Source organism: Cydia strobilella, chromosome 8 (genome assembly GCF_947568885.1).
Source record: "Cydia strobilella chromosome 8, ilCydStro3.1, whole genome shotgun sequence".
Taxonomy (NCBI): Eukaryota; Metazoa; Arthropoda; class Insecta; order Lepidoptera; family Tortricidae; genus Cydia; species Cydia strobilella.
Window position 1 is genome coordinate 4,480,473 of NC_086048.1, and position 27,795 is coordinate 4,508,267.

The 27,795-nt window shown below is 37.4% G+C and overlaps 3 protein-coding genes across 5 annotated transcripts in view; 1 reads left to right on the forward strand and 2 right to left on the reverse strand.

Annotated features, from left to right (window-relative positions):
- Positions 1 to 27,795, reverse strand: part of LOC134743507 (cytoplasmic dynein 1 intermediate chain) — a 126,151-nt gene that overhangs the window by 43,372 nt on the left and 54,984 nt on the right. Inside the window, exon 1 of one of the 2 annotated variants that reach the window (XM_063676987.1) lies at positions 17,885 to 17,888. The exons of the other annotated variant lie outside the window; for it this stretch is intronic. The gene's annotated coding sequence lies outside the window, so the exon portion shown is untranslated. Of the gene's footprint in view, positions 1 to 17,884; positions 17,889 to 27,795 lie in introns of those variants that run through there. 2 annotated transcript variants of the gene reach the window in all.
- On the forward strand, positions 1,541 to 11,304 carry LOC134743486 (uncharacterized). Its single transcript, XM_063676934.1, has 5 exons — positions 1,541 to 2,089; positions 2,648 to 2,770; positions 3,458 to 3,604; positions 4,495 to 4,719; positions 9,795 to 11,304. The coding sequence occupies exons 1-5, from the start codon at positions 1,619 to 1,621 to the stop codon at positions 10,083 to 10,085; spliced, it is 1,257 nt and encodes a 418-aa protein (XP_063533004.1). The 5' UTR covers positions 1,541 to 1,618; the 3' UTR covers positions 10,086 to 11,304.
- Positions 11,553 to 27,575, reverse strand: LOC134743504 (DNA polymerase zeta catalytic subunit). 2 transcript variants are annotated; one of them, XM_063676962.1, is made up of 21 exons: positions 27,422 to 27,575; positions 27,199 to 27,320; positions 26,902 to 27,030; positions 26,545 to 26,639; positions 25,361 to 26,139; positions 24,798 to 24,978; positions 24,504 to 24,598; positions 22,938 to 24,412; positions 22,743 to 22,865; positions 21,983 to 22,667; positions 21,329 to 21,520; positions 20,422 to 20,542; positions 19,316 to 19,560; positions 18,691 to 18,851; positions 17,716 to 17,853; positions 17,055 to 17,192; positions 16,389 to 16,579; positions 14,032 to 14,149; positions 13,111 to 13,217; positions 12,287 to 12,506; positions 11,553 to 11,839 (listed from the first exon to the last, which is right to left on the reverse strand). In XM_063676962.1, exons 1-21 carry the CDS (start codon positions 27,435 to 27,437, stop codon positions 11,678 to 11,680), a joined length of 5,493 nt encoding a protein of 1,830 aa, XP_063533032.1. In that variant the 5' UTR covers positions 27,438 to 27,575; the 3' UTR covers positions 11,553 to 11,677. The 2 variants fall into 2 exon arrangements, with proteins under 2 accessions (XP_063533032.1, XP_063533033.1); XM_063676963.1 differs by having other exon boundaries at positions 11,554 to 11,839; positions 22,743 to 22,862.

A 27,795-nucleotide genomic window follows, 5' to 3' on the forward strand; every position in this document is an offset into this window, starting at 1 on the left:
GTTTTTACCCTTTGGGTACGGAACCCTAATAAAAAAGACATTAATGATCATTGATGAATGTTCCTTTTATTAATATTGTTGGTCACAAAACTTAACTTTTTATTTCAGATTTCCAAAGGACGAGGAATAGGGGATATTACTGCAATGTTCTGCCACCAGAGTGCAGCACTAGCTTTTTTAGTGCACCGTAGAGTAACTTATTCATACTGTACCTTTAACAGGTTTTTGACAAGTTTTCAGGGGACCTACCGGAAAACTCGAATCCGAAATTTCGTTATCTAGCTGCCTCTTTATCGCTCGAATACGCAAGAGTGACAGAGATGTTAGATAACGAAAGTTCGATTTTCTTGTTTCGCGATAGACCCTCAGATTGTGATAGTGGCGCCACTTACGCCGAGTTTCGCGTAATATTCCCTATTATTAAATAAAATAAAAATATTACAGGAACGTATTTTTTTATTATTTCCTATTTGGTACAGTCAGCTGCAGAGAAAAGGTACCCCACGTCCATACTAATTTACAGAACTTTGTATGCAGGGGGGTGCCTTTTCTCTGCAGCTGACTGTACATGACTAGAAACTATACTTAGTCTTTTAGCATTAGAAAAAACGGTAAACCATTTCCACGTGTCTTTTTATTGACAAGTTTTTTTATAAATATAACAATATTTTACTAATGAAAGCAAAAGTATGTAAATGATCGTATATTATATTTGTTGTGACTTATTTTCAGTGTTTTTCGATAAAACGACACGTTAAGATCGCTCGCCTTCTTTCTAATGATAAAAAAACGAGAGGTATAGTTAGACGGTTCTGAGTGGTAGACTGCAAATGAGATAAAAGCTATATTAGGTACATGCATTAATCCTCATATCAGGCGGCTCTTTGATTCCAAGGATTGCATAATTTTTATACTTTTTAATGATTTTTAGAATATGAAAATTATAAAAAATGTAAAAGTTATGCAATCCTTGTATTCCACGCATTTCATTTCATTTCATTTCAACGAGCCGCCTGCTACAGATTTCTTGAAATTGCCGCGTTTTTTCAGGTTCAACTTTCATGAGCCAGACTATTATCAATTTGCCAATTTCGTGATTATTATTTTACACGGCACATAAGCTTATGCATAATTTATCGATATAAAAAGTCGACACAGTTACATCCCTAGCAAATTATCAAACTTATGACACCGTACGTAAATGAGAAATAACAAGCATATATGCGTCTCTTTTCGGCACATTATCTAATTCGTAAGGAAGTAAAGTACGGGTATACATATTTGCGAAGCATTTTTGCCCGACTTCTATGCTTTAGTCACTCTTAGTCATTATTCTGAGCAAACTATAGTTAATAATCTGTGGGCGGTGCATCTCATTTTAACCAAAGAATATAATACTCACTTTGACTTAAGGCACAGGCAGTATGGCTTGAAGCTTTAGCCTGTCCAGGTGGATGAAAAAAAAAAACAAAAATCATTTTGACTAATTTGATTTGACTTTTGAGTGCATTGAACTGCAAAAATCGATCAATAGAAAATTGAAATTTCAGTTTTAAGTTTATTTCCGAAACAAGATAAGAAAGTAAATAAATGGGTTAATTAAGACGAGCCAGTAAAAATGGAGGATATAATTTCCAGGCTTATGCAAAAGATAGATAAGTGTTTACTAGCTAAACTTGAAAGGAATTGTGAAGAATGTAAACATCATGATGAATATACTTTGCGAAAAGATATATTAATTGCAGAATTTCCAATAGCATTTAACCTCCTTGGAGAGGTGGACCTGAGACATGTTCCATCTTGCGCAGACGTCCTATCTTCTCTGCTAATAATGTACGAGGAGCTACGATTAGATGCAGTATGGAATCCAGAGGTTTCTGCAGAATACGCGAAACAACTAAATAATTTTCTGGATTTGTCATGTGACATTACATTTGATAACATGTTGAAGGTAGAGAGACCTTTCTATGAAGCGCAGGAGGTATTCGACTGCTGCATGGAAAAGATACATCGAAGACTTACACCTGAGAACTTTAAAAGATATCCGGCAACTATTGATGTGTATTGCAAACTCATTCAAAATATAAAAGTAAGTGTGTATATAAATCCCTTATTAATTTATAATATGGTTTATGTGGAGAAGACCGGCATATAAAATTTATTGCAGGGAAGACCGTCATAGGGCAATAACTCTCTTATTTGTATACATGGGTCCAAATTCTTTTCAATGTCTCATGTCTTGTTTCTGACCACTCTGTCATGCTTCTGTTTTTGTCTTTTATCAAATAAATAAAAAAAGTTGGGTGCTATTGCATGTCTTTCTAGCTGTAGATTATAATTCTTGAGAAAAATTAAAAACTAAATTTCACCCCATACTAAAAGCTCCACTCTGTCACATTTTTTGGGAAAAAAAAACAAGACAACGAAAAGAGTTTTGACCCACATATGTCACTCAGCCACAGTCACAATGGAAGAGCTTTACTCTTGCTGTACCATGCTGTACCAACCTCCTGTAAGACGAGTATGTGTACAAACGCGTTAAAAGTGACGAAAGAGCTTGTAGACGGTCTTCACCACATTGACCTTACATATCTGACTGTTGTGCCCCAAAGCAGATTTTTAATAATTTATTTTAATATGTTTTTAGGACTACAGTATAGCAGTGATTCCACAGAAGACATTGCCAGCATCCCTGCTCCTCATTGATGATTACATGACAGTTCACAAAACCAAAGGTTTGAAGAGTTGTGCTGCTATTTTACAGAGCATGGTGAGAACTTTCAAGTAGAATTGTTATTTATTATCTATTTGATACACTAGCAGCTCTTGGAGCTGATGCGTGTATATCGAGCACTTGTATTTTATTTTGCACTTTTCAAAGTTCTAAAATGTGTATCTAGTCTATCCGAGTTAACGGTCGTTTTTTTAAGTATGGTTTGAGGGATGCATGCTGTGTTTATTATGGGACTAAAATGAACAGCGGATATTGGATTTCTTATATGGCTTGGTAAGGGCTGTTACTGTTTCTATTGCTGCCATGCGAAAATGTTTTGCCAAAACATGGGTTAATCTACTTAGTGCACCCCTATGGATTATGATGATGGTTCTTTTCTATGTGACAGCATGATAAAGCTATGTCCGTCACTTTCAATCCCGCGATGTTAAAAGTAACTGTTATTTTATCACGTGAATAAAACCATCCATAATATGCTTGCAGTTTGACATGGTTACTTTTAAATAGTCATTATATAGAATTTTATCACATCAGACAGACATTTTTTGGTAATTTTCAGACTATTTCCATATTGTAAGAAATACATGCTACAATATTTTTTCTAACAATCTTTGTAACTGTTATCACTTGGCTTATAAACTGAAAAAAGAGTTTATATAATATAATCTGATTGTTACCTACATATTCAAATAAATATTTTATTTATTTTCTGTTCTATTTAAGGCATCAAACGGGTTCCATAATGGCAACTACTATGAAATTGTGTACACAAGCCTCAAGAACTCTCTTCAGGTTCAGTATGTCGATGTGAACAAGCTCTCTCACATCTGCCTAATGGAATTGATAAGGCTCCTGCCTGCTCAGGAAAAGGTATGGAAACTAAAAACTTACACAAATTTATACCTTATACTTAAGAAATAAGGGTTTATTTAGATCATTATTCAAATCTAAACTCAGATCAGGAGGTCTAGCACAGATTGCAATCATTGATAGAAAACACCAATCAAAACTTAAATCATGTATGAAAATAGTGTGTAATGTGACATTTTGTACCATCTGTCACCCCAATACATTTTTTCTATTCACTTGCCATTTATCGTTGCATGATTATCATCTTGGCTAGGCCCCCAGATAAACTTATGTTTGCACTATAAGGGGGGGGGGGCCTTGTAACTCTTTATTTTGTACTTTCTCTTTATAATATTGTCTTCGATTACCACGATAGTTACTCATGAGGAAAAGCTACAATGTGCAAAACTGTAATCTGTTCTGATCTCAATTTAGTTTACCAATGTTAGTTAAGTTTACGCGATCGTTTGGACATGTCTCCATGGAAGACCAGCGTCAAGATACCTGAAAGGTAACTTGACATCAAGCTGAGGGGAGACCTTTTCAGTGACGTTTATGTTTTATAATATATTAATAAAGTGTTTTATTACATTTAAGCAATACTGTAAGCATCCTGAATTAATTTATTTTCTTTCTTTCTTTCAAAACTACCCACATACAAAATTATTTTTGTATGTGAGTAGTTTTGCATATTGTAGCTTTTCCTCAGTCACCCGTTGACCACGAACGCTGTAAAGGATTCGAAACGTCGGGAGTCGAGATGTATTATAAATTCAATATAATCCGTTTTCATAGATTTATTCTCTTTATATGTTTACAAGCCTAGCCTACTCCTTTTCCACACAACAGGCTCACCACAGGCCCTGTTGTCTTGTATCTCACTGTAACTTAATTTATAATTTCGATTTCAGACAGTAAAGTCAGGTGACCTCTTTGTAGTCACCCTGGAGCAGTTGTACCAAGAGTCCAACTTGCTCAGAAAAGCCAACAACTTCCGGTTCAGTAGGAAGCTGATCGAGATCAACGGCGTGAACTGCGTGAACAGGAAGAAGGCGTTCTGCACCATCGTGTGTGACAACCTGGACACGTGCTCCAATGTGGATGTGGCGCAAATGCTGCTTATGTCCATTTTAGAGGTAAATAAATACATATATTTTTAATAAAATCATAGGTGATTTCAGGTTCGTTTTAACCCTTTAATTTAAATGTCACACGTTTAAATTAAAACCATCACTCACACGCCAACATATTAGCACAAGCGAGCTAATATAACCATGAAAACACTGATTTAAACTTTAACGATTTTTACTCATTATTATTTACAACGACGGGACTTAATCGCGTAAAATAAGTTTTAAATTTACCTCCGACGTTTCGAGGACGGCGTTGTCCCCGTGGTCTCGGAGAAGACTGGCTAAAGTTGACATCAACATCTTCTAGGCGCGCGAGTTTTTCGAACTACCCGCACTTGGCTTGGTTCCATGAAAACGTTGCCGTAGGCTACTCTCTACAGCTAAAAAGGCGTATACATGTAACTTTTATAATATCTTCTATGTAAAACCCTTTTTGTGTGCAAATAAATGATTATGAAGTTACACGTTCTTGCATCTATAGGGTTAAAATTATGGGAATATAAAAGTTGATAAACTGTTTAGCTTCTTGCATCAAAAGCTTGCGACTATAGAGTATTCTTAGCTATGAAGCTCATTCATAGCAAAGTCATTTAAGGTGGTTCGATTTTCATACAAAATTCAATCTGCTTTAATTAAGGCACTACACACTATTACTACACAAATATTTGCTCATTTATCTACTTTCGAATATTCGTTTGCGCTAAATTAATAGAAAAACTTTGTTTCATACAGAAATCATACATAAATCAACGTAATTTTTTCATCAATTTTACGTATGTGTGTGTCACAAATGTCGTGTACAAATACGTTGCGTGCGGCGTTGCCACTCTATGACGTTGGCGACGTTGCCTGGCCGACCTGGCAGGATTTGCAGTGCCGTCATGTTTAGTGCATTTTTTGTTGACAGTGTTTGACAGTGTTGACACTGACACATAGGGTCATGTTTATTTTGACTTATCAATTTGTTTGTATAAATTGAAAATGTTAGCAACGTCTAAATCAAGTTACAAAAATCATCGGTGTTCTGGTCCGCGAAAATCCAGGAAAATTCACTCAAATGAAGCGGAATTCATGATGGTGAAGTTTCGTAAGGTACAGTTTCACTCCTTTATTGTACATTGTAATTTTCTTTTTAGAAAATAATTCTCACTTCTTCCGTAATGGCAGGATAATAAGCAGTGAACAATACCCATATAATGTAATTATTACTGTTTTGGTTGCCGAATAGTCAATATGTCACTAACTCTAGGTTTTTTCAGGTATTGTGTAAAATAAAGAGGCAATCTTGGAAATTGAATGTTTTCCTTCATTAGCCAGAAAAAATCAGGACATCCTCACAGCAATAAAGTAAAATGAAACATTTCCTAGGGTTGAAAATTATGGAATTTTGTATATGAATGAAAAACACAATTATTACTAGGTAAGTAAATGATAACTTTATTAGAATCCATATTGTTGCATCATCTTTCTTCCTATAACATTAGAGATTTTGTGCTATCATGATATTATTTTTTCTTTCAGGTACAGGGACAACTACGGATAACAAATATAAAAAAATGTTATTTCATTTGTTGTGTGAATCCATCTACACCAACAAGACATCCACTGCTGGACATAGGCCTCCCCAGGGATCTCCACAACGACTGGTCTTGCAAGACCGGCCAAAATATCGAGAAATAAATAATATAAATAAACATGATAAATATCCCGTTTTCTATAATAGTTATAATTAGAAGGCCATGCAATGTTGTTACTCACTGTACCTACTTGAATCCAAAAAATAAAATAAAAAAAAGTTTTAATTTTATTTTACAATTACTACTTTATTATTAGTACATTTACGATACAAGTGCGAAAAGTAGGAAATTGGCAACGAGTGGCGATAAATTTAAACACGACCGAAGGAAGTGTTTTAATCGACACGAGTTGCGAATTACCTTTTCGCACGTGTATTGTACAACGTTTTACAGTACATAATTATGGCCCTTTACATTTTCGACATATGCACGTATTGTACTAATTACCGCACTAGGGCGGTAACGTATATGTAGCACCATATGTACTAAAAAGTATTTTACAGTACATATGGTGCAACTTTCTCGCCCTAGTGCGTAAAGAGCACTTTTCATGCATATGTCGAAAGTTTAAAGGGCCATATGTACTGTAAAACGTTGTACGATACACGTGCGAATAGGTAATTCGCAACTCGTGTCGATTTAAAACACTCTCTGCGGTCGTGTTTTAATCTGTCGCCACTTGTTTCGAATTTTCTCTTTTCCGCACTTGTATCGTAAATAACTATTTTAAACTGCAAGGGTACGATGATAGATCTCAATTCAATATAATTTTGCAACATTTGGCATTATTAGGTTATAAATTGTATGGAGATGAAATCTATCATCGTACCCTCCCAGTTTGAAAAATACTATAGAGGCTGGGCAGTAAGGGATTGCTTTACTTGTAGAACTATATTTAGCGCTTTAAAAAAAACTGATACCTGACACTTACAAACCTGGACTTCCTTGGGCTAGTGCTACTAAGAATCGTCAGTATTCTCCATCCTTTCTGAGTTGGAAGAACCCAAAAAGGTGAGATTTGTGAAAGTCAGGTTTTCAATATATGTGGCGTTTTCAACCAAACTGGTACCTACTTATTGTTGTCATATTTCCATAAAGCTTCAAAATGAAATCAACCTAATCGACAACCGACAATGTGGTACCTTTTAGTTCAAAACGTCACATATTTATTAATAATACTGAATATCCGGGAGAAAAAGAAAACATAAGTAAAAACTCAAAAATGCTCGTTTTCCCAGAGATAAGACCTAGCTAGATCGAACCCCTTACAGCAAATTTCATCGAAATCGTTAGAGCCGTTTCCGATATCACTGAAATATATTTCGGTTATATCGGAATCGGACAAGAATTCGAAGATTGAAAGGTATAAGAAACATAAGATAACACAAAAAGGACAAAAAAGTACCCCTGACGTACCAGTCTCGAACCCGAATCCTCTTGCACGTATTTCCACGAACATACCGCAGCGCCATTGCAACATACTTACATTGTATGAAATTGTCTACTACAAGCATCACGGAAACACTGTTTGCATGTGTGAGTAATAGTAGGAAATAGCATGACAGAAACACTCTGTCGACTTTAAAAGTGTTTTTTGCACTAATGAAGTATTCAATGTTTATTATAATAGTTCAATATTTATGTAAAGAGTGCGCTAAACATACTTTTAAGTATACAGATACCAACACTATTCCACAAAAAAATTAAACCTGAAAATTTGCGAAAGTGACGCCATCTAGCGCCCATCTTGCAAGACCGGCCAAAATATCGAGAAATAAATAATATAAATAAACATGATAAATATCCCGTTTTCTATAATAGTTATAATTAGAAGGCCATGCAATGTTGTTACTCACTGTACCTACTTGAATCCAAAAAATAAAATAAAAAAAAGTTTTAATTTTATTTTACAATTACTACTTTATTATTAGTACATTTACGATACAAGTGCGAAAAGTAGGAAATTGGCAACGAGTGGCGATAAATTTAAACACGACCGAAGGAAGTGTTTTAATCGACACGAGTTGCGAATTACCTTTTCGCACGTGTATTGTACAACGTTTTACAGTACATAATTATGGCCCTTTACATTTTCGACATATGCACGTATTGTACTAATTACCGCACTAGGGCGGTAACGTATATGTAGCACCATATGTACTAAAAAGTATTTTACAGTACATATGGTGCAACTTTCTCGCCCTAGTGCGTAAAGAGCACTTTTCATGCATATGTCGAAAGTTTAAAGGGCCATATGTACTGTAAAACGTTGTACGATACACGTGCGAATAGGTAATTCGCAACTCGTGTCGATTTAAAACACTCTCTGCGGTCGTGTTTTAATCTGTCGCCACTTGTTTCGAATTTTCTCTTTTCCGCACTTGTATCGTAAATAACTATTTTAAACTGCAAGGGTACGATGATAGATCTCAATTCAATATAATTTTGCAACATTTGGCATTATTAGGTTATAAATTGTATGGAGATGAAATCTATCATCGTACCCTTCCAGTTTGAAAAATACTATAGAGGCTGGGCAGTAAGGGATTGCTTTACTTGTAGAACTATATTTAGCGCTTTAAAAAAAACTGATACCTGACACTTACAAACCTGGACTTCCTTGGGCTAGTGCTACTAAGAATCGTCAGTATTCTCCATCCTTTCTGAGTTGGAAGAACCCAAAAAGGTGAGATTTGTGAAAGTCAGGTTTTCAATATATGTGGCGTTTTCAACCAAACTGGTACCTACTTATTGTTGTCATATTTCCATAAAGCTTCAAAATGAAATCAACCTAATCGACAACCGACAATGTGGTACCTTTTAGTTCAAAACGTCACATATTTATTAATAATACTGAATATCCGGGAGAAAAAGAAAACATAAGTAAAAACTCAAAAATGCTCGTTTTCCCAGAGATAAGACCTAGCTAGATCGAACCCCTTACAGCAAATTTCATCGAAATCGTTAGAGCCGTTTCCGATATCACTGAAATATATTTCGGTTATATCGGAATCGGACAAGAATTCGAAGATTGAAAGGTATAAGAAACATAAGATAACACAAAAAGGACAAAAAAGTACCCCTGACGTACCAGTCTCGAACCCGAATCCTCTTGCACGTATTTCCACGAACATACCGCAGCGCCATTGCAACATACTTACATTGTATGAAATTGTCTACTACAAGCATCACGGAAACACTGTTTGCATGTGTGAGTAATAGTAGGAAATAGCATGACAGAAACACTCTGTCGACTTTAAAAGTGTTTTTTGCACTAATGAAGTATTCAATGTTTATTATAATAGTTCAATATTTATGTAAAGAGTGCGCTAAACATACTTTTAAGTATACAGATACCAACACTATTCCACAAAAAAATTAAACCTGAAAATTTGCGAAAGTGACGCCATCTAGCGGGGTTTAAGCTTTGGGTAACCTAGTCGAACCACCTTAATATAATTAGTTTGCTTTACGTAATATGTATTATCATTATTTTTCCAGTGTTTCGAAGAATGGATAAAGCACTGCTGGTGCGTATGGAACGTTCGTCTGCCATCCGACCAGCACCTCCTCTCCCTCCTCCTAAAAGTCATGTACATCAACATCCACGACGAGCAACTCTCCAAAAAACTACAGGAAATATTAGAAACCCTCATTTGCATTTCTACTAAGGAAGACCAGCAGCAGATACTGGGGAGTTTGGAGGCAAGGAGGCAGTTGACGAGTCAGGACTTTTTGAGGAGACTCGAAGCGACCAGAAATGAAGCTCGTGCTTTTGCGCACCGACCATAACTGCCGTAAGTGAAGTGAATCGTTGACAAAGCGCGAATTCTGTTCCTAGCACTGACAGCGCGACCGGATTGCGGGTTTGAAAGATTGTGTACCTCTTCTTAATTTCCTGCGCCAAAGATATGGAAGCATGACCACAGAATAAATAATAGTACTAGGTACAGAAGGTTCATTCTCTAACGCGTCTATGACGACAGATATGACCGCAAGGTGGCGCAAGCGCGAGCAGGCGTCCGTTCCGTAGCGGTGCGCGGCAATTACTATGGCTAGACACCAAAATTGGTGTTGGCTGCATGTACTTGTAGCGACGCGACGAAATCGCGGAGTGAGCCACGCCTGGCATTACTTACTACTTGAAAGGCAGACGTGTTAGCCCCGCAGTAGACAAAGCAAAGAAGAATCCTACAGTCGCTACGCACGCCTCAAAGTTTGTGGGATAGAAAGTGTTATAGTGGGTTCCCGGTTCCCTCATATGATATTCAATGCCACAATATCTTTATTAAATGTGTAGATCTCCATAACTGAAGAGGATACATAGTAATCTAAATGACTCTTTAAATGTATTCATAATTATAATACTAAATGTAACTTACATACCTCATCTGGAGTATCTGGACGTTAGAAGATAGCACTTATCATATAAATAATTGAAGATCTCATTGTAATCCCCTATCTGGATTTCCCAAATGAAATGAAATGATTTCTTATATTAGACATCTAGCGTGGCTCATGGATAAATACCTCTTCACCACACCAGCTGGTAAAGGCTCTATTGATTGTTCAAAAACTAATAAGTAAGTTGCATTTTATTCACATGTAATCAGATGCAAATTTTGAGTTGTTTTCCTATGTTAGCTGGTAGAATTGTCTTTAAAATTATGATTTTGAATGATAAATATTTAATGACGTTCATTTGGATTTGATTTTGTTTGATATCTTACAGTTAATATTTTCTTCGGGTTGGTGTGGTGAAAAATATTGTGTTTCACTCGGGGGCAAATTTTGTTTAACCCTCGTGCTTTGAAACCCTCGCAACGCTCAAGATTCCATTTTTCGAACCTCGCTACACTTGTGTATTTTTTGGAATCTTTCACTTGCTTGCTCGGGTATCAATATTAACATGAGCGGTTAAAAAACAACTTTGGTCCCTTGTAAAACAAATAACTATAAAACAACAAACAAAACCTCGGGTAAAAGTTAATTCGTGAATTAATGAAAATAATGAAATGTATTGCTTAACCAGTGTTGTAGTTAAATAAACGCGTATAATCATATTTAATAGTTTATTTTACCTTAAAACTTGAATATGACTAGAAGTTCCCAATACACTGATTTCTTAGTTTGTATTATGGAAGGAGCCTAACTGTTGGGGGCGAAGGGGGGAGGGGGGGGGGGTGAAGTTGTGATATTACTGCGACGCAAAAAAAAGTCAGGATGTCTACAAAAAGAGTGTGTATTATAAATAAATATTTTATTACATCATAATTATAAATCCTTAATAAGACCATATCGTAAAAAGATACAGCTTAATTTCCTTTGACAATTTCACTTTCAAGATTATAAAGAATTTCACTACCTACTTCAACAACGACAATTTAAAATTCGATAATTTCAGTGTTGAACTGGTCAGGCAAATGTACAACGATGTCTTGCAACTCCTCTAGCCTGGAGTGTGCGCTGATCCTCGCCCACAAGACGGCGCACGTCGTGTTGTTGCAGTGCACGGATTGAGCGTGCCCGCAGCATGACTCGCATATCTGGAACAATATGCACATTCTATTTAAGGGGGCGTCCATTAAGGGGTCATCTATTAATTAAGTCACATGAATTTGACACCTCCCCCCCTCCTTGTAACACCTGGCCACATTTGGCAAACCCCTCCCCCCCTGGTGTGATGTCACATTTTTTCAATGAAATTGGCAAATCGAATTAAGTATAGGTATTATTAATTGTTTATCAAAATATGTTTGACAACAGAAATATTAGTAATTTTATAACCCAAACCAAATCAGGAAAGAAAATTAAACGATTAAAAACGATTATCGTTCCAAAAACTTGTTATTTAACTGTACAGCGAATAAAATAATTTAAAAAGGTAAATGTGACGTCACAAAGATTGTGACTTCCCCGCCCCCTTGTCACAACATGTCACATTTTCTTCTTCCTCCTCCTCTTCCGCCTCAAGCATTGTATACTGTACTGACCTGTTGGCAATCTAGACACCGCTGTCTCGCTTGCGTCCCTCTGTTCGTCAGCAACGCCACAGTAGAGTGTCGCCGGAGCGCACAGCTCCCGCACACGGCTCGCACGCCACGCACGCCGCACGCCACGCACGCCGAACGCCACATGTAGCGAGCGATGCTGCCGGCGAGGGGAGCGCGGGGCGTGGGGATGTCTGGGCGGTGGAATCCGAGATCTTTCCACCTGCGAGAAGATAAAACAAATTCATGAGCTATATTAGGCGGTTTCAAACAGAACGAGCCGCCGTGCGAGAAATTGTCGCTCGGTATGTAAAGACCTGCCTCGCCCGAGGTAGACACGTGCGGCGGCGCTGTCTCGGGCGAGGCACGTCTATGTCTATACAGACCGAGCTGCTTCGCGCGGCAATTACTTCGCGAGGCGTCTGCAGTACCGTCTTTACCATAAGGGCACACGGGGCCCCGAAGGACAGAACAGAACAGTGAGCAACCGAGTCTGGTCGGGTCGGGTGTTAGTTTAATTCGCTTTCTTTTTACCAAAAGGGCCCCAAATTCTTGAGTGCCCACGGGCCCCAGCATAGTTTAAGACGGCCCTGGGCCTCTGTTGTCTGTTCATCGGCAAGCGAAACAGACAAACCTGGAAATGAACCTTTTCCGGCAAGGCTACACCGTCAGTTTTACCATAGTACGCCATCTATACGACAGTAGGCCAAAGCGCTCTGATCGAGAATCAAATTTACTTGATTTTCGAGGCACGTTTTTTCCTTAGACTGTATCCATCTATTACGGAGTTATATCTATCTTTGGTTTTACTAACTAATTCTACTCACCACTTGAACACGTCCAGACCGAGCAGCGACAGGCAGCGCTGCAGCGGCGGCAGCAGCACGCGCGCCGCGTAGTACGCCACGTGGGGCACCGCGCCGTCCCGCGCCACCTCAAAATCAACATTTATTTATTTGCGAGAACATATTATAGATACAGAACAGATCTTTACACTAAAATAACTTCGGCGCATTCAACGAGCATGCAGGCGTGTAATTTTTTTTAAATGCAATACACATTTACAAATAATTTGTTTATTGTCCCAAACTCTTATATTATAAGTCCAAATAATATATTTAAAAAAGTCAAAAGGGGCATAATCTATGGTTAATATACAATAAATTTCGTAAAAGTATTTTCCATAATGTCAATATCCAGGGGGAAAATGGAGACTATATCTGTATGGAAAAGCGGTAGTCCACTATCGTCCTAACCCTTTGCGTGGGCTATCGTGTGCGGCGCGTCTTCGTGATCGTGAACCTTGTCGGAATGCACGAAGGTTGATATTAGACTCGCCGGGCGCGTCCGTTGACGTCTTTGGCGGTTAAAGGGTTGATAATAAAACATAACACTAGTGGCTATGTGAGCTGTAGATCTTGCGAGCAGAACTTAAAACTTTCGTAAAGTTTCCAAAAACCGGATCGACAAAAAATTCTATTTAATCATAGAATATGGTCACAAAATTTCACGACAATTCGGTTAAATTGCGACTTGTATAGGAGAACATCCGCACATACGAAAGCAAAATGTCCAAGTCAAAACGTAAACCTTCACTAGTCTGGCAAAAAAAAGAGTAGAAAATAAAAAGTGGCAACACTGTAGTGTCGTCCCGTTTTTCTTAGATTGATTTGAAAGGGACGACACTACAGTGTTGCCACTTTTTAATTTCTACTTTTTTTTGCCAGACTGTACGCTTCGGTGAATACCTCGTTAGGGGTACGGGCGAGCTTAACGAGCGGCGCGGCGGGCGCGCCGGCGCACACGAGCCACGACACGCGCCAGCCCGCGCGGGGCAGCGCGCGCCGGTCCACGCACACTAGTCTCCTGAAAAGGTAATGTGGTTACATGTGGTATGTGTGTAAACTGTGCGTGTGCAGGACCAGCTTATTAGATTGGTATTCCAACTATTAAATCAAACTTTCTCAAAATTGGACGGCAAAGTTGAAGTGGCCATATCAAATGAAGGCATAGGTTCATTAAACAGCCAAACAGATGATCAATACTTATTACCGCGCGTACCAGTACCGCGACTATTTAGGTGTCTCAAATAGCTTGGCGTATTTTCACCAGAAAAATACACTTCTATATTTAATTAAAAAAATAAAAAGGCGGCAAAGACTCGACTATACATTAGAACTTAGCTTTGCTTATGTAAAATATTTCTATTATATTTATATTTCTTGCACCATTTTTGAGAAAAGCACTATATATGACTCTGCTAGAAGGCTACTTGCTGGCTTCGGATTCAATTAAACGGACTCCCACGGTCGTCAGTTTAAATCGAATCTTCAGCCAGCAAGTAGCTACTTTCGAGCCTCGACAATAATGTACTATTACAATCGGGTCTATCGCGACCGGAGCGCGCGGGCGGAGGTATTCCACCAATTTCTTGGGGGTGTATTTGCGTCTTACATTTCGCTTAATGAGAGAGTGAAACGCAATGCACATTGGACCAAGAAAGTGGAATACCATCCTTAGCGTGAACTGTCTGTCAACTATAAGAATTGGATTTAATGCCACACCTACCTTTTTTTTTTTGGGTTTACTAAAATTATTTTTGATTGTCCCAATTTCTCATAAGCAATTTGATTTGGTAGCAAATTGGTCAATCAAACTGTCATTTTAGTATCAATCAATCAATCAATCAATCAATATCATTTATTTGCAAGAATACTTAATTTTAGTTACAGGATGTTATTGTAGTATATTGAACAGTATTCTATCGTGATTAAACGATGCGCAAATTTTATAGTCCCTACATAACAATTAATTATCAGTCTAGCACATATGTTAGACTGAAAATAATTCTATTATTGAATTTAATTTTAATGCATGCAATAACAATTACAATTACGATTAATATATTTCACTTGGACTAGTATCATATAATACATCACATTGGTTGATTATAACTACGTTCCATAACATTTATATTGAATTTGATTATTATAAGTATGTAATATTAATTATTCGCATTATTGTGCTCAATATACTCCTTGACACTATAAAAACAATGTTCTAATAGAAAGCTTGTCATTTTCTTCCTTAATTCAGTTGTGTTTAGACTTCTTAAATTGACAGGCATACTGTTGTATAGTAGGATACACATATTATACGCGTTATTTTTGTATATAGCCGTGTTGCATCTTGGCTGATATATTAGATTTTGATATTGAGATCTCTGAGTCCCTGAGAAGAACTCAGATCTCATTTTAAATATGTCTGGGCGATTTTTTACAAATAGAACCGCTTTTAAAATATACATGCAAGGTAATGGTAGTATGTTTAATTCCTTAAAGAGTGGTCGGCAACTGTCGGGTACCCAAGCTCCCATTATTGCGCGGATGCATTTCTTTTGTAACAGGAGGGCTCTTTCGGCATCTACGGAGTTACCCCAAAGTAGCAATCCATAATTTAGCACCGAGGACACATAACCATGATAGGCTGTAATCGACGCCGCAGTATTAATAGTGTGTCTCAGTTTCCTTAACGCAAATACGAATCGATCTAATCTGCTGCAGACAAAGTCGACCTGCTCCTTCCAATTAAGATGCTGGTCAATATATAATCCCAAAAACTTTATACTTTCACAACTCGATATGGAAGAGTTATTATAATTAACATTTAATTGCAATGGATTACTATTATATGAATGAAATTGAATAAAAAATGTCTTTGTCATATTTATGTTTAAATTATTATGAAATGTCCAATTATGTATGTCAGCCAAGGCATCATTAATATTATTTTCGTATGTTAGAATATTCTCTCCCTTTATTAATATTGTAGTGTCATCCGCGAATAATATGCACTTATGTGGAATAGTAAGGGGAAGGTCGTTTATATATACCAAGAATAAAAGGGGGCCCAAGTTGCTCCCTTGAGGTACACCCGTCTTAATTTCTCGAAAATTTGACCGATATCTGACCTTAACAAAATTATTCTTATTTTTTTCAATTTTTACAATTTCGGTACATTGTTTCCTATTAGACAAATAACTTTTTACCCATTGAAGTGCTACTCCTCTAATTCCATAACTAGGATATAGAAAAAAATTACCAACTTGGCAATCTCATTGGGGGGCGCCGCGGCCGCCGGTCGGTATCCACCCACACCATGGTATTCGCGCGTGAAAAATAATTCCTGAGGGGGCATTGTACCGTCGACCAATCGGGTAAGGGTAGATGTGACGAGCCGTTTGACGCGTGACATGTCGCCGCTGGAGAACAGCTCGCACAGGGATTTATGGAGGAGCTGGAACAATTGAACAATATTGAAGAAGTTTTGTTTAAGAGTCCCCAGCAAGCTCAGCCGAATTGCACCTTCCCATACAAACGTAGTTCCGCTCTCATTTTAAAACTACGTGTGGGATTGTAATGAAACTTTGCACATACAATGACATGAGGTATATCTAGATCTAAAATTAGTTTATATAGCTCGTTTATAAAACAATCGAAATAGAGCAAAAACAAGTTTTGTATGAATAACTTAAATTCGCTGTATTATTTTAACTATGGTATCTGAAGCTACATAAACTAATTACAGACATACCTTATACTATGTACAAAGTTTCACAGCAATCTAGCTATAGTTATTTTAAAATGAGAGCGGAACTACGTTTGTACGGAGAATCGAGCTTGCCGGGGACCCTTAAAAGAGTTTTAGAACTATCATTACGATGATCATCTAGCACCAATACTTGCAAAATAGTTCTGCCAAACCTTATTACCTTGACTTGTGCAGGGCAACCATCGCGGCGCACCGTTTCGATACCTTTGGCCTCGTATACGGGATGCTCCTGGTCCGGGCTTTCGTACATGTAGCCAACGTAACGCTTCTTAGTTTGTAGGATACATGGTTGGTACACCTGTTTGACAAGGACAGCTGTTACTCATACAATACTCCAACTAGCAGAGTGGTAATGTTTAATCACATGAAAACAAAATTCTGTATATACAGGGGTATCAATCCAAATGGGTCAGTAGGGAGAAGTCAGAAACTATGAGAGATAGCGAAATCTGTTCTTAGGAACCATGGCGTCGATTTTAAATTTAATAATAATGACATTCAAACTTTTTTTTAACTCTCATACATAATCGGGAATCGAACCTGGTCAATTTTCTTTATGTAATCGCGTGAGTATTTGTTTGTATTATTGATCCTGAAATTTGAATAAAAAATGTATATACGGTATCGCGTTCAGTATGGATAGCGGACTTACCGATTTGAGTGGGCGATTTCAAAGTAGGGACACTAAGCATAATGCTGAGGCATTGGTTTTCATTGGAGATTGGGGATTTGGGTTAAAGCTATCGAATAACGACACAGATATAAACAGAACAAAAGAGGAAACAACACAGGGCAGATAATTCATAATTCAATGGGGCTACCTTTTCTAGTTTTAGTGCGACGGGCGAAGGATTGTCCGCAGTGACGGCGTCGGCTATCAACTGCCCGATCCGGAAAGCTTCCTCCCGCGTACCACCCGGCACTTGGACGAACATAGAGTCAGTGTCCCCGTATACTACCTGTTGAAAAAACGTTACTTACTTTCTGTACAACTGGCCAGTGATTAGCTACCGAACTTTTTAAACCTTCTAGACGCTAAAATAGGCAACGCTGACATCATAGAGGTACAATAATATAGAGGAAATGGCCCCTCCCCCATTTGACCGAACGAGATGCTCTTATGGTACTTTCAGTAGGATTAGCAGAGAAAGCGCTATTATTGTTTGTCCTTGTCATAGTGTCACTTTTCCTTTCTGCCTACTTCTAAAAAGTCCCAACAGACGTAGACGTTTTTTGTTGCCGACCGTTTTTATGGCGGGTAACAATCTAGCAATGAACCCGACCAAATTACGTAGGTTATTTCTGGTATGTTGTCAGGAATGTTAAAACCTCAGGAGCGCACGCGTATAGCACATCTATGTAATGCTAGGTCTACGGCTGACGTGGAGAAAAAACTGTTAGGATAATAAATGGGATGTTAGGTCCGCCAAATCGTTACCGCCACCGAGCGGGGCAGGCTCAGACGGAGATATACAGATCTTTATTGGTAAAATAAAATACATTTTACAAGTCACAAATTCTTAAGAATAAAATAAAGATAAAATTATAGCAGATATCGGGAGTATCGGGACGACATGGGCACCTTCCTTAACAACTGGCCGGAGGAAGCCATAAGTCGAAAGTCGTGGTGAACAAGGGTAGTGGCCTTCACCCAACAGTGGGACACTCAAAACGGCTAGGAGAAAAAAGAGCTTAGCGTTTTGTTCATTCCTTATTCTCTCTTGGTCGTCTCTTGAACACTCTATCGTCCTCCTGGCACGCGCTGAAGTTACCGACGTAGCTATCTTCAACCGTACCTTAACGTTCCACTCCTTATTATCTCGTACCATCTTGATCGCTCTTTCGAGCGTTTCGCGACCTTTGGCGACAACACTGTCGCCAACTTCCACACACGGCATGCGGCCGCTGAAATTGGCAGCTGTGTATCCGTATGTCACGTTTGCTATCAGCTTTAGACCTGTGGAAGAAATTAGAATTTGATATCTGCAATGTTTCCAGAATTTTAAATCAGAAGGAAGGATGTACCTTAATGTTTTATTTCGGAAATAAATACATTTTTTTAATTTGGGAAATAAGATAATAACAGGAATACATTTATGCTAGCTCCCACACTAGACATAGCCTGTCCTGGGTTGAAGACAATCGAAAGATTGCGGGTCACTTCTGGATGAGATTGGCTCAGGACCGGGATAAGTGCCGTACTCGAAGAGAGGCCTATGCTCAGCAGTAGGCGATAAAAGGCTGATATGATGATGATGACATGTAACATACCCAATCGTTTTTTGAAGATATTGTGTTTTACGGTCCACGTAGTTAACTGTGTGTATACGTCGCAATCAATCGTCGCCAACGCATTGGTTTCACCGTGGCTGATAAAACTATGGACTGATGGCTTAGGCCTTAGATTGAAGAGTCACATACCTAATTGTCGCGAATGCATCGCCTTCTTAACACCCTCATCCGTCTGCTGTTTCATACTCTTCTTCACAGCCTGCCTTGCAGCAAGTATCCTCCTCAGCAACGCCGGTAACACCCCCCTTCTTACAGAAGGCTTGACGAAACCCACGCCCACGGGCGACCAGTGGACGAGACCGTTTTTTACTAAGGCCTCAAGCTTGGCTCGGGGTATACGGAGCCGCCAGGCGCCGAATTCGTAGGCTGATTCGCTGCAAAATGTACAAGCGTAGCGTGACACTTTTACTGTCAGGTACTCAGTTGCGGTTGACTATTATTTGTACAGGTTTTGTCTTATATCTATTCTGTGTTTTATAATATCTTCCTTTTTAATCCACAGATTGTTATTGGCGTTTTTCGTTCCGAGTATTCTGCAGTGACTCCCCCATTGCAGAATGTTCGGACTATCTAAAACACAATGGAGCTACGGCCCTGGCTTTTGCATATGGCACGCACGAAATGAAAACTCGCTAAATGAACAAGCAAGAAACTTGTTCTTGGCAGAAATCAAAATGTCTAACATTTGTTCATTATTACGAAGCAAAAGACAGGGTTCCATTAGAAGTACACGTCAAAAATGGAAGGCTGTACAATTCGCTTGGTTCTCTAATAGACATTAGAGTCTGACGAAGGCAAAAAGGGACCAGCAGCCATTTTTGTGATGACGCCCGAAGGAAGACTGTTACTTACCATTACCAGGTCACATACAAAAGAATTGATACACGCGTCGAGCCTCTTAGCAGGCAACCCGGTTTCGGGGGCTAACATCACTACATGTTCGGGCCACTGCGATCCTGATTTGCTCTTGAACGAGCAGGTTATAGTACAGTCACTGCACCAATTTACTTAAAGGAGTGTCGTAAGGAAGATGAATATAATCAACTGAGTTATGATCTGCGTCCATAAGGTGGTATTCTAGGATCCTAGTAAATCGGGAGTTTTCGACTCTTACTTCTTAGACAAATACATGTATTGAGTAAATTCTAATAGTATGAATAATATTTCAACAATGGAGTCAATCGTATGGTATGCTTTTGTTATTCATAGCAATAATAGCAGTTTTCTATACTGACCCGTTGATGTTTTGCACTCGACCAATGCACGTAGAGAAACAATAGTTATAAGCAATCATCATGGATGGATAAAGGCTTTGAAAATCCAACACGATGACGGGATCCGCGTAAAATCGAGATTCTGAAAAAAAAATTGTTTTCAGATATGTTAATAAATTAACCTTTTTGTTTAAAAGTGTACACCATGTGTACACAACACACTGCTAATATAGTTACTTACTTAGGTTAGGGTATTTGACAAATTTTATAAATGGTATCAGTCGATCAGGTTTGTTTTGAGGGTCAAATGTCTGTATAGTACCCATTGTCTTAAAGCAATACAACAGTCACAAATGATGGTCAAAGTCTGGCACCTGCACTTTACTGACGAAACGCTTCTAACAAAATGGCATGACGTCACCATGTAACGTCGCTATTGCTTAGAAGCCGTTTCGATGTATGGAAAACAAAGTAATTGCGATTTTGTCGGTGAAATAGATATTGCGTTTATGTATATTGTTGCTGTACAATATTTTTTTGCATACAATGTAAGGAATCGAATGGTACCGTTATTTTTTTCCTATTTGGAAGTTTCTTTTTAAACAGGTCTTGCATTATTTTATTATTCCCATATATTTTTTATTGGAAACATAAAAAATATATGGGAATAATAAAATAATGCAAGATTATTGAGATAAATTGCAGTTTATTGTGATGAATTGCTCATTTTCTATCTATTTATCTAGATTTAGTTTATAAATTCAACATGTGTAGAAAACCCTATTGTAGAAAGTTCGAGTCAGCTAGCATTACAACCATTTGAACTTAATAATATGGTCGTAGCTGTATAATTTCAGGCCAAAAATAAACTAATTCTATTACCATTTATGTTTTTAAAATCTAATTAAACGTGTTGAATGTTATTTACCTGGTTCAAAAATAAGTGGCAGTATTTCTGGAGCCCTCATAGCGGCCCGCTGCCGCACGCTCGGAGACAAGGCGATCAGGTTGAGAGGTCTGGCGGCGCGCAGCATCAGGGACTCCACGCGGAACTGGGACCCGCGGGACAGCACCTCCCACCATTGCAGGCCGAATAGCCGGGCCAGCTCGGATGTGCGATCTGAAAGAGCTTGTATATTGTAAGAAGTTTTCTTAAGGAGCCGAATTTTATAAATCGGTTATCGTTATAACGCGAAACTTAAATTAGGATCCTCAAAAAAGATGCGCTTGTTAGAATGTGCGGTCTGAAAGAGTGTACATTTTACCGGTTTTATAATAACTAGTTTTACGTGATAACAATAATTGTATTTAACCGGTTTTACCGTGCCATTCCGCTCGGGCATTTACGACTAAATGAGGAGAAAAGTGAAGTCAGGTTCGCGTTTACGTTTGAAAAGCGTGGTCCAAACAGTCTAGTACAAAGAGAGAAGGCCTTCACCCAACAGTGAGACGTATATGGTGACGATGATGATAAGAGGAAGACTAGGAAGTACCTACGAGTAGAAACTCTATTCGACAGTAAACCGACCGACCGATCAAGATGTTCAGTGACTTCCTATAAGATTAGAAAATGACTACTTACTAATCATGTCGAGTTTCTCCATCATCCTCAAAGTCCCCGACAGCCGAGTGAGGTAATGCTCCACAGTGATCCACCTCAAAATCCTCGACGGATTGTCCCACCACGCAGCCAACTGAGCCGCGCTATACGCCGGCACCCGCTCCTTCAAGATCTCATACATACAGTTCTCAAAACTGTAATCGGACAACGCTAACTCGTGCCGCAGCAAACGCCATACATTAAACATTATCCTACCGATAATTCTTCCTTCAAAATCGTTCTCCTCACTCCGCCAACGTTTTTGTCGATACTTCTCTGTAATTCTAGACATCTCTTTCACCACTTCCAAACCTAATATTTGTGCTCTTTCCAGCAAATAACCCCAAGAACCCATTTCTATTTCGTAACCGGTTATTATGTCAGGGTCGTGACTTTTAACTAGTTCAATCACCCTGTCAAGGAGATCAGATTCTGAATTTACGTATGTAATTTTCTGGTCGAAAATACATCTATCTAGTACTTTTAGCTCTAGACTGCCATAGACGCATATAATTTCTGTTAAGTTTTTTTGTAAGAAGTGGTTTGCTGGGCAGTCGTTAGAAATTTTAATGAAAGCAACTTGGATAGGGTCTATTAAAGGATCGGGGTTCAAATCTCCCCTCACTGATGCATGGACCTCTATTAGCATTATTGTTAGAAAATCCACCTGCAAATATAGGCTCATCAATAAATATGTACTCTTATTACAAGAATAAATCAAAGTATGTGTTTAATTAATTACCTCTAATGCTGGTGTATCGTTTGATATGCTGTCTACATGATTTTCACTTCCACCAAAGCACAGAAAAGATCCATCTGGATGCATAGTCACTTGCAGACTATTATTCAAAGACGATTTATCCTGCTAAACAAATATACAATTTAAAATCCATTGACATTATTATATAAAAAATAATGACAACATTAAAAGACATACCTTATCATTACTTTCTAAGCTAATACTGCGATTAAATTCATCTTCATTCAAACCAATAGCTTGCGAATTTTCAAGATCATCTAATATTTTAGATCTTTCCTTTACTTCCACTGTATGTTCCTCTTTATCATGATTTTGATGATCTTTGAACCACTTTTCAACCTGTTTCTTAGTTGGCGGCTTCCTAATGGGTTCTAGAACGTATTGTTTATTTCCTGCTAGAAGTGATTGCAAAGCTTCTGGTTTGGAAGTCTCTTCAGTAATTTCATTGGTCTGAAGAAACAGCAGTTGTCGCCATTCGTTGAGACTCGTGACGTCCAGAACTTTCTCGAAAGGTTTTTGGTCCTTAGCAGATTTGCTATGTGTCCTCAACACCATAAGACCGATCTCTACTTTATCACCGGAGTCCTTATGATCGGAAAAGAAAGGTTCATGATTTTTTACTTTGGGTATTTTGTAGTTTTCTAAACTAGACATTATATAGCTCTTAGTTGGTGGTCTAATTTTAGGAGTGATTACAAGATTAGCAAATGACGAATTGTATAATGTCTTTGCTGTAGTATCCAAAACCTCCATTTCTGTTTTGAGGTGAGTATTTGTGACTTGTGGTTTATTTTTTTCACTTTTTGTTTGAGTATCTTCAATATAACTATCGATGGGTTTATGATCTTCTACAGATATATCAAAAAATCTAGACTTGTTGTAGAAACTTTGTATTCCAAATTTGTCTTCTTCCGGTGAAGATAAGAATGATTCGTTGTCCGATTGTTGCGAAATATTAGCTGGTTTTACAATCGTGGAGCAACCGGCTACAGGTTCGTAATGCTTCTCAATATCGTATTTTTCTGCTACTCCTATACTTACATGTCCATTACTTAAATCCAGATCTGTGACATTTTCTTTTTTTACATCTGTTTTGCTGGTTGTACTATCGCCAAATAAAAGTTCTTCTTTCTTTACATTGACAATACCACATGTGCCCATTGTTTTTCTAGTAGATCTTTCATATTTAGTAGTTACTTTTTCTACCAGATCTACAATATTTTCTATTTCTACATGTACTCTGTTTGCAATATTATCTTTAAACATACTACATTGTGCTTCTTTCTTAACACTTACGAAACCACCAGTGGCAGGACTTTTCCTAATTGTACTTTCGAGTTTACTAGTTACTTTTTCTACCAGATCTGTAATATTTTCTTTTTTAATAATAACTTCATTGGTATCTTCAGTATCGGAAGTTAGTTCTGAAGAACTATTTAAACTACTATGTACTTCTTTTTTTACAGGTCCTTGTATGTACACATTTGAAATACTATCTATTGTTTCCTGAGAAACGTCTACCTCATCAATATCACTTACATCAGATGTTTTATCAATTTGTTTGTTTATTTCAGGTACATGTTTCTTACTCTTAGGCCGCGATAATCCTAATTTGAACGGTCTCATTTTTCTTTTTCTTACTTTTTTAACATCTGACAAATAAAAAATCAAATCAATAACATTAATTTGTAATATTTATAGTTAACAATTAAAAAATATATAGGTATTACAAGACATACTTACGATCATCATCGAAAGTCCCATCAAGCTGTGGTATGTTCACTCCATCCCAAAATGAGTCATGCCAAGGTGGTGTATTCTCGTTTGAATCCATTTCACTAGAAATAAAAGATAATTTGCCTTATTCGTAAAAACATTAGTATTGAATATAAAAATCGATATACTCATACTCATACTCGTTTATTTATAATAATATTTCATATTACACGTCATAATTGGATTTACATAATATAATCAATTCATTCAAATAATCATTAATTAAATTAAAGTAAAATAATACAACCTTCTCTTAGTTACCTTTTAAATGGTTCCAGGAGTATAGTATCTTCATTGAACACTTGTGAATATTCAGCATCATCAGAATCTACATCTTCATCTTGCTCTACGCCAGGAGTGGCCATAATACTGTCCTCTTCAGGCTTTTCAGTGTCTTCCATATCTTGCAGCATACCTATTAATTCCAAATCTTCACTGTCCACTAAAAAAAATCAGCTTATAATAATCTATGTCAAATTATATACCTTTCGCAAATTCAGATAGTTATTAATGTTATAGCAGGGGTTCCCAAATTGCGAGTGGCGATCTATGCCACAGGGCGTAAAAAAATAAGTATACTTACTCTGCCAGCTCTAGTTTCTGGAGAGCTATGCACAGGAATTTTCATTTAGGGAGTCACACTACGAAAAAAATTGAGAACCCCTAAGTAAGCAAGCAAGCAATAATGAAAAATTTGTTCGGTTAACTCATAAGCCAAGTGGATAGCTTAACATTGTCGCTATTTAGTTCTAAGTCTAACATTTTACGACACAGCAAAGTTTGCCAAGCAGTATAGCATGCATATTAGTTGTACCATTACCTACACAATATTTGGCTGTAATGTAGGCTACTGTTTAGCGCCACACTTTCATCCACAAGGGTTTCATCAAGATCTTCACTCAAACTCTCATGCATTAGCCTCAATGTTTGATTCATACTAGCATTATGTGATTGATCAGGTAAATGTATACTGACATCTACTGCGTTAAAAAATTGCGAGCCTTCCATACTTTCTGCTGGATAATACACCTCATCTAGAACTTTATTAATGTTTAGATCAGCTGGCTTGTTTATCAAATCGGACATTTTTAGTAAATACATCTGTTCAAATTTGTAATGTGAGTCTGTTTCCTGACTCTTGATCCTTCCCTGAGACAGTGATTTGCTAGCTATAGACATGTTGAGTTGCTTTCTTCTTTCCATCTCTTGATTCCACACTTCTTCCAGACCTGGATTTTCAATTCCGTCACCTCTTCCTATTCGTTGTCTATTTATAATGTGAGATGCTACACAATCACCTTCATAGTAACACACACTTTCAGATTTTAAACAATCATGACTGCTTTCAATAGGATCATTGCTATTTTGTGAAATGCCAGTTCTTCTGAATTTTATTGCTTGTAGATCTATGTTGCTCATTCCAAATAAATTGAAATCAATAAAAAATTGTAGTGTGAAGTTCAGATGAGATTCATGGGGCTGGAATGTCTGTCCGAGAATGGCTCCATTACTGCAGAGTTCTACCGCTTGTTTCATTAGGCCGGGATTGTAAAGGAAAACCTTTAAGTATAAATGATCCTTGTCATGAAATCCATAAAAGGGTCTGAAAATGAGAAAATAATTTTATTTGTCAAAAACATGTTGTTTTTTTTTTGCAACTAGTGGTTAGGATGTTAGTTGCATAAGCTAAAGACGCGGGTTCGATTCCCGCGTCGGCCACCGGTGGACTTGGTCACTTTTTCATTAGTATATGATATCTATTACAGTTTATAATTCATTTGTTGCAAAATATTATGATTGAGTCAATTAATTTACTTCTGTAGCAAATTATTTTGATTACATCTGTATTAAAAAACCCTATTCCATTTTTTACTGTCTTCCTCAGCAAGTAAGTAATAAATTAGCGGATCACTTCTGGCATTTGAAACAGAATAATGACAAGGAAAACGATTCAATTACCCCCGAGTTAAATTTAACTCATAATAAGAAATTCTTTTTGTATACTTACAATCCCTTGACCAGAGAAATCTTATAGACATGCTGGTTTGTTGATGAGGCCTGCTTTAAGGCTATGTTCAGGGCCTTATCCAAACTTGTCGCAATCTAAAATAAGCAACATATTTTGTAAGAAGATACATTCATCATCATCTCACAAGGAATTGGTTCCTTTCATTTCCAGTTTTAGGTATTTCTAAGAAGACACAATTAGCAGTATTATCATATGTGATAAATAATAAGTTTAACAAAATATTTCTAAATGAACCAAGTGCAAAATGACTTGATTAGAGTAACTTTTTGGTATTAATTAGAGGGGAAATTAAATATTTAAAGATATGATAATAATATCCCAGAATTATAAACATACTTGATATAGAAACTGGGGTTCAGGGTTTGGTGCAGGGCATGGTATGTAAAAGTATGGGAAAACCCCATGGACGTGAACACAGGCCTTACGGCCATCGGACGCAGGGCCGAATATACGCAGTACTGGAACCTGCCAAATATTAAAAAAATAATAATTAAAAAGTTGAAAAAAAAAATGGGAGTAGCTCAGGTCAACTTACCTTTGATTCCTAATCATGATGCTTTAATATCAGAATATCATTAATAAATCCGTTCTGTACCTTAAATTACATGGAAATCAGATACGAGGAAAACTCACCTGTTTAATATCAGACCCTCTGAAGTCTGAATAGATAACATCTATTCCTGGTATGGGCTTGGTTAAGTAGTGATCGCAGACAACGATCCTCACAGAAAACTCAGGTTTTGTTTGGCAAAATGCTGAAAACAATGAAAACATGCCAGTTATTGAGGAATATAAAAATATACCATGATTTGAAAGGTTATTTGTACTTTGTTTTTTTATTTATTTGTTTACTCACAGTTAGTAGAATTCATAATTCTGAACAGTCACACAATTGCAACCTAATGTATAACAGGTTCATTATTGCTGAACTGTTTTATAACAAGTTAAATATAATTATTTACTTTTGCTTCTTTTCGTATTTGCGCCATTGGATTCAGGATTTGTTTTCAAACTTCAAACTCGTCACGTCGTGACAAGTCCAGCAACTAATGTCATTGTCAATGTCATTGTCACTATAAAGCATAGTTCACACAGGCACTGGCTCCTCGACAATTTGTACGTTGAGACCAAGTTGAGAGATGGTTGAGACGTTGTTGAGACGTCTTATTGCTCAGCTTTAACTGCCATAATATTTAAATATAGTTTGTCAAAGGACTTTCTCATTTCAAA

Excerpts from the sequence above, each read along its gene's own strand:
- LOC134743486 (XM_063676934.1), top strand. The coding sequence starts at position 1,619 with ATGGAGGATATAATTTCCAGGCTTATGCAAAAGATAGATAAGTGTTTA. Across the intron at positions 2,771-3,457 it reads CTGCTATTTTACAGAGCATG|GCATCAAACGGGTTCCATAA; the intron begins GTGAGAACTTTC and ends GTTCTATTTAAG. Across the intron at positions 4,720-9,794 it reads TGCTTATGTCCATTTTAGAG|TGTTTCGAAGAATGGATAAA; the intron begins GTAAATAAATAC and ends TTATTTTTCCAG.
- LOC134743504 (XM_063676962.1), bottom strand. Across the intron at positions 26,140-26,544 it reads ATTTCTCTGGTCAAGGGATT|ACCCTTTTATGGATTTCATG; the intron begins GTAAGTATACAA and ends TCTCATTTTCAG. Across the intron at positions 17,193-17,715 it reads TCGCACTAAAACTAGAAAAG|GTGTACCAACCATGTATCCT; the intron begins GTAGCCCCATTG and ends CTTGTCAAACAG.